Here is a 7,500-nt window from a genome sequence, read left to right as displayed (position 1 = left end):
TCTTCATCTCCTCCAGCCCCCCGGCCAGAGACGCCATAGCTGAGTAATCAGATGTCTGGAAGACATGGCAGAAAAACAGGCATTAGGAGATATACGTATATGCAAACTCAATGGACATACAGATACACACATGAACGTGCGCAGACACACACACACACACACACACACACACACACACACGCACAGGACTTACTGTAGGACTCGACTTTTCTTAAAAATTCAAGTCAAGTCATACAGAAAATACGAGAAACAGACATCTATTTTTCTATTTTTAAAAATCAACTTAACCATAAAATGTATACTCTCTCTCTCTCCCTCTCTCTCTCTCTCTCTCTCACACACACACACACACACACACACACACACACACACACACACACACACACAGAGAGAGAGAGAGAGAGCGAGAGACATGGTGCTATTGATTTATCTGGCTGACCTACTGGTGACCTGGCTAGTGGGTTACTGTGACCTACTGCTCATAATAACCTGCCCCAGACATGCACATTGTCTTTCCCTGGAACCCTCTCTCTCTTTCTCTTAGTCTGTGTCACACACACACACACACACACACACACACACACACACACACACACACACACACACACAGTCCATGTTAAATGGTTCTCTGGATGCACATGAAAGTAAAACAGCATGCCCGCTGCCTTCACTCTTCATTTGGTGGAATGATGACATCGAGTTGGCCCCACTCAGCACCTTTGAGCTGTGTGTGTGTGTGTGTGTGTGTGTGGCTTGGACGTGAGAGATGACCCTTTTAATGTGACAGTGCTCATCAACAGAGTGTAGGCTATGAACTGTGACTCTTCCAATCATGCCTACGTCTGTGCAGAATGCATCCTCCTGCAGATCCCCCCCCCACACACACACACACACCCACACTGCCCCTCCCCCTCTCTAATGTGTGTGCATGTAGATGTGAGGAGAATGGCGCCGGTAATTGAGCATTATGAAGTTTGGCCGCACAGTTGACAGCTTGCTAAGGAAGATGGATCATTCTCATTTTTCACAGTAAATGTTGTCAATTTTGGAACTCATAGGGCCATCAACCCACACCATACACCCATACCCACACAGACACACGCCTACACACACACACACACACACACACACACACACACAGAGAGAGAGCACAGCTGTGACAAGCACACAGGCCCAGTTTGTGAATGAGAATGTGGGGACAGAGTTGGAATAAAGAAATCTGTTCATCAAAAATAGAGAAAATAGAAATAAAGCTGAAGGAATCTCTGACTATACAGCATGTATATATACATAACATAACATATAACATTGTTATTTATATCTGACAATGACATTGTAGGATACACAGAATCAGGCTAGTTACACATAGTGCAGTTAGACAGAGAGAGACTGGTAGATAGACTGATAGACATATAGATAGATAGATAGATAGATAGAGAGATGTGTAAGTGTAGTATGATTGTTTAAGAGGAGCCCAACTCAGCCCCCCTCCCCCCAGTCACCCTGGTCCTCCAGCCCCTCTCTCATCATGAACACATGGGTCCTAATCACACAGAGAAGCCTCCCCAAACCTGCTTCCTCATTTCCATAATACTATTTCCTCACCTGGCACATATTCTACACCATCTCTCTCTCTCTTTCTCTCTCTCTCTCTCTCTCTCTCTCTCTCTCTCTCTCTCTCTCTCTCTCCTGTCTTCCTTTCCCCACTATCTTCCTCTCTTCCTCTCTCCCTCCTCTCTGTTCTGTTGTCTAGAGGCAAAAGGCCCACAAAGAGAAATGAATCACTGGGCGTATGAGCGGGCGCCACAGAAGGGGGGGAGGCATTTAGGGCGCGTGCAGCATTAAACGAGACTGACTGCTGGGGGAAAGCATTTATCCCTGCATCTCGCCGCGCTACACCTGTCAGCCCACAGAGCGCTCACACACCAACCGTACAGCCAGCATGCTGAGCAAGGACACACACGCAAACAAGCACACACACACACACACACGGACGCGCAGACACACACACACACACACACACACACACATTCAAACAGCAAACTTACAAACCAATAAAATGCGCCCTCATGGACAAGTAGTAGGGATGGCAAGATGCATAGCGTAACCTTTTGAGTTCCAGTTCCAGTTGCTCTGAGTCAGTCACATCAGAATTACACATCTCACAAGTAGTCGTTCAACCTCCACATCATCTTTTGCACATCCTTCACTTAAGCACATCATAACAGCAATTTCTCATTCTTTTGAAGGAAAATTGCAAATGTTTTGGTAAACCTGTTTACATATGATTGATGACTGATGAGGATTGATTTAATCTTTTCAAAAGCAAAGAATAAAACTAGAACCCCTGAGGTCACCAAGCGAGTGGGTATGCCAGGGCAGTGAGGGCCAACCAGCACTATTGCAGCAAGTCCCTCTCAGCCAGCCTTGCTTCCCCCGTGCTACACTCCAGATTCCACTCGGCATCTTCCCCATCGGCCCTGTCACACTGGACTCCACCTGCACCTCCCTGTACCTCATTAAGAGCTGCTCTTAACCTTGTCCCAAAGCTCATGGCATGCCCACGTTCTGACCTGCTTATCCTTGTCTAGCCTGTCTACGTTTTGGCGAGTTTTGACCTTGGCTGGTTTTTCGGAGAGGAGAGCTACTATTTTTGGACTGGTCTTTCACTCTGGCCTAGTGTTGGAACTGGAGGACTTGCTTGCTGCTCTGGGCCTCTGCCTGGTTCATGTCAAACTAGCCATGGCCATGGCCTGCGTTTTGCCTCTGTGTCACGGCTCTGCCATGTCCTCGTAATGTGCTCAGTCACATTTTCACAATCGTGGACTAAAGAACACAACATTTTAGCTTGATATCCACATGGAGCTGATTAAACAAGTTTTTGTTTTCTTTTGTTTATTGTTTGCTTCATTCCAGCTGATCTGGAAACTAATGATTTGTGAGAATGGGTGGGGTTTTGTCCGAAGCAGCACACCAACTTTATGTTTCCATAAATGGGTCCATGTAACATTCTGTCAAGAAATTCCAGAAAACTGAAAACCTCTCCAAAGTGTGTGAGAGAAATACATCAGCCATCAAGTCATAAAATCATCTTTTGGAAATTGACCTTAATGCCATAATAAAATTAGGATATATCCAAACTTTAACGACACCAATTTTCTTTGTGAATGAATAATGTATCATAAACAAATAAATGTTCCTCCTTAAAATACTGGGGTCATAAGTGTTGGCACCCCTATGTTAAACGAATAGTTCGGAATTTTGGACATAGGACCTCATTTCTAACTTTGCCGAGGTGATATAGGTCGGTGGAGACAGTTTTTATCGCGTTTAACCCCTTCCTTAAAGGAAAACTATGCAGGATTGGCGATTTCATCATCGGTTTCGCTCGTTTTATGCTTGCATATTTCTCTGCAGAGCTTCCCCTACAGCTTTAGCGTGTAAATTTTACAAAACTCCTCAATCGGTCAGTCTGCCGTGCCTTTTCATGAGACTTTACATGACACTTCCTAGAGTAGATCATGGCTGCGTGCCCGAGGGCTCCTGAAGTTGCAAGCGTGGTTCCACCACTACAGACCACTAGGACGGCCGAAAAAAAACATTGTTCGATCGGTAATGACTCATTAATCATATATAACAGTATGGAACGAATTGATTAACTGAAAAACGTTGCATAGTTTACCTTTAAGTTGCAGCGTTCCCCTTTGCTAAACTGGTTCTGAGCTAACACATTTCAACGGTAACATCCAAAACAGTCTTACTCACTCCACAACACACCCGAGACAAGTAAATTAAATAGTCAGACTATTGATGTACATGTCCGTGTTGATAGAATAATTTTAGAAATAAAACTAACCTTGCAACACAATTATTTATTACATTTTGAGGGACTAGTTTCTCAATATCAATCCGCTACTGCCATACAGGGAACAAAGTAGAGGCTATTGCAATGCGATGCAAGGTTAGTTTTATTTCTAAAATTGTTCTATCAACACAGACATGTGCATCGATAGTCTGACGTTATAATTTATTTGTTTCGGGTGTTCTGTGGAGTGGATTAAGACTGTTTTAAGTGGCAGGCTGGATGTTACCGTTGACTTGCGTTATCTCGGCACCAGATTAGCACCAGACGAACGCTGCAATTTAAAGGAACACTTCACCGTTTTTTCATATTAAACTACGTTATTCCCCTAATTAAGACGAGTTGATACATACCTCTCACGTTTCAATGCGTGCACTCACTGGCTCTGGCACGCGGTGCAACTTTGATAGCACTTAGCTAGCCCAATGCATTCATTAGGATCCAAACAGAGATTAAAGGGATAGTTCGGATTTTAAGACACGAAGTTGTATGGGTTCCCTGTCAGCAACGTAGTGCATCAGCACTGACTTACCCCCGACAGCGTCCTGTGAGCCGAGATCCAGCCGGTTTTAGATCGTTTTTGATGCTGAAGAAAGTAGTCCGGCAAGTTTCTGGGGTCACGAAAGTAAAGTGTTTTTCTTCTCAAAACCATATGCGTTCAACAGAGTGATATATTTGCACCACAAAAACGTTGTCCAGGAAAAAATCAAACCTCGTTATCACTTACTTATTTTTCGCGATTCCTATCACTGCGCGCTACTGACAGCTGGACAACGTTTTTGTGGTGCAAATATATCACTCTGTTGAACGCATATGGTTTTGAGAAGAAAAACACTTTACTTTCGTGACCCCAGGAACTTGCTGAAGAAAATAGTCCGGCATCAAAAACGATCAAAAACCGGCTGGATCTCGGCTCACAGGACGCTGTCGGGGGTAAGTCAGTGCTGATGCACTACGTTGCTGACAGGGAACCCACACAACTTCGTGTCTTAAAATCCGAACTATCCCTTTAAGTTAGAAGCGACCAAACACCTCCATGTTTTCCCTATTAAAATATAGTTAGACGAGTAGTCACACTAAAACGTGGTACATTTTTAGGCAGGTAAGAGGGATCTATATTGTGTGGCGCAGTAATATCCTCACTCTTGCACTTTTAGTTTTACTTTGGAGTGAGGATATTACTGCACAGAGTCTAAGGGCGCTTTCACACCACTAATTCAATTATTTGGTCTGCTTCAGGCAGTGAAATTGTTATTATGTAGCATATAGACTCCAGTGAGGTCCGCTTTCACACCAGAAAACGAACCAAAATGGGCCTGATTGATTTTTCCTCAATGTTTATCTTCCGGTAGAAATCGGCGGCAATTTTGACTCACTATTTTGACCTACAGTCTATGGTTTGGACCCCAGTTCGCGTTCTCACCAGAGGGACCGCACCAGAGGTCGACTTTTGGTGCGGAGTCAACCGGACCGAGACCTCCTCTTTTTGGAGGTCTCGGTCCGCTTGTTTTGGTGCGCACCCGAGTGCGATTAATGCTTTCACACCAACGAAAACGAACCGAACTAAGAGGTTTTGGTACGAATGGACCGTTTGGTGCGCACCAAACGATGTTGGTGTGAAAACACCCTAAGTGCTAAATATTATTCCGCCACACAATACAGTTATTATCCCTTTTACCTGCTTAGAAATGCAGCACGTTTTATTTTGTCTCACCACACTTGGTCGTGTGACTACTCACGTAACTGTAGGGAAAACATGGAGGTGTTTGGTCACTTCTACCTTCTATTTTAATAGCATGATGTTTGATGCTCATTGAGCTCAATGCAAATCAAACCAGCTAACAGGCGAACTGAACAAAACCAAACAAAACACCATGCCAATCTCTAGGTATGGTGAAGGGTGTGTGATGATGTGGGGCTATTTTAGTTCCAAAGGTCAAAGGAACTTTATCAGGATGCATAGTATCCTGGATCCATGAAATAAGCGGCCCCTATGTTAATCCTATGTGTTAAATCCCCATAGGGTTACATAGGGGTGACAATACTTATGACTATAGCATATCATTCACAAAGAAAATTAGTGTCCTTAAAGGTTGGATTTTTCCTCATTTTTATTACATTTTAAAATCAATTTCAAAAAGATGATTTTATACCTAAAAGAGGGGCCAAATGTAACTGATCCAAGCAAAGTACAAAAAGGCAGAAATAAGCTTGAATTACATCATTATGTTCTATCACAAACCTCCAGCTTTATCAACTTAAACTTATAAAATGCTACACAACTGGATAGATCACCACAAGCCCAAACATTTCACAATAATATCGATGCCTTCAAAAAATAACTTGAACACCTCAAACTGCAGAGTGCATAAATACTAATATATGAATCCAATGTGTGAATAAGGAGCAGAGCATAGGTGAGCCCCATCCCTATAGAGCCCCTATAACCTTGAATGCACAACACAGGAACTGAGGAGGAGACCAGCTATGCATATGCCATACACCTGCCTTTATGTGTATGTGCATCTACCAAACCATACATTGCTAATGTGTGTGTGTGTGTGTGTGTGTCTCTCTCTCTCTCTCTCTCTCTCTCTCTCTCTGTCTCTCTCTCTCTCTCTCTCTCTCTCTCTCTATATATATATATACATGTATATATATATGCACTACTGTATGCATGTGTTAGTGTGGCTATTATGTGGCTATTATGTATATTTTTGTGTGTGGTGTGTGTGTGTGTGTGTGTGTGTGTGCGCGCGAGTGTGTGTGTGTGTGTCTGTGTGTGTGTGTGTGTGTGTGTGTGTGTGTGTGTGTGTGTGTGTGTGCGCGCGAGTGTGTGTGTGTGTCTGTGTGTGTGTGTGTGTGTGTGTGTGTGTGTGTGTGAGAGAGAGAGAGAGAGAGAGCGAGAGGGAGATTTATCACCTGCATAATGTAATGTGATTGAGAGGGGGCATTCACATGAAGTGGGCCTGACACTTAGATGCTGCTCTATGAGCCAGCGTGGCACGTGCGCACACTGAGGAGCGCTCCCTGGTGCGCAGGAGGGGGACTCTAATTAACAGGGCCGTGGCCACCTAATGCCTCTCTTGTGGCCAAGAGTGGAACGGTGGGGGCAGGGCAGTGCTTAGGAGGAGTTCACCTGAACATCTGCCCTCCATTTTTGCACTGAAAGTAGATTATTGTGGAAAAATGCAGAATTGGAATTGTTGCACTGGTAGATGAATTCTGTTGTTAGGTCCTCTTTGTCTTCGAGTTTTTAAAGGTCAAGCATGCTTCTCTCAGAAACACAGAGAAGATGTTTTTCTAATCTATTCATTAGTAATAACATCCTATGTGTCTGTATTTAACCAGATCACATGTTCTCCATCCAAAAACTTGAGAAAAAAACAGTCAAAGCAGTAACACCAATTGTACTGTGCCAACTTGTTATTGGACCGCCAACAACAATTTGGATGTTACTTCAGACTATCCCTGTTTGGGTCTCCAGGACACTCTAATATTTTGCTGGACTACCTTTAGGTTTGATAAACGATCCCATGGCATTGTTTTGACAACCATGTACAACATCAGAAAATCAACTGATGGGATTACCTACATTCAGGTCTCCATCTGCCTTCATTTGATAGCCACATAACATT

At 43.7% G+C, this 7,500-nt stretch overlaps 1 protein-coding gene across 1 annotated transcript in view; it reads right to left on the bottom strand.

The window, feature by feature from the left end:
• pax5 (paired box 5) overlaps positions 1-7,500 on the bottom strand; it is a 55,925-nt gene that overhangs the window by 16,056 nt on the left and 32,369 nt on the right. The window contains exon 8 of the mRNA XM_062515665.1: positions 1-55. This exon is cut by the window's left edge and continues 75 nt beyond it. Within this exon, the coding sequence (XP_062371649.1) occupies positions 1-55 (55 nt within the window). The remainder of the gene's footprint in view (positions 56-7,500) is intronic.

This window comes from Sardina pilchardus, chromosome 2, assembly GCF_963854185.1.
Source record: "Sardina pilchardus chromosome 2, fSarPil1.1, whole genome shotgun sequence".
NCBI classification, from domain to species: domain Eukaryota; kingdom Metazoa; phylum Chordata; class Actinopteri; order Clupeiformes; family Clupeidae; genus Sardina; species Sardina pilchardus.
Note: the sequence above shows the minus strand (reverse complement) of the source record. Positions and strands in the feature narration are given on the sequence as shown.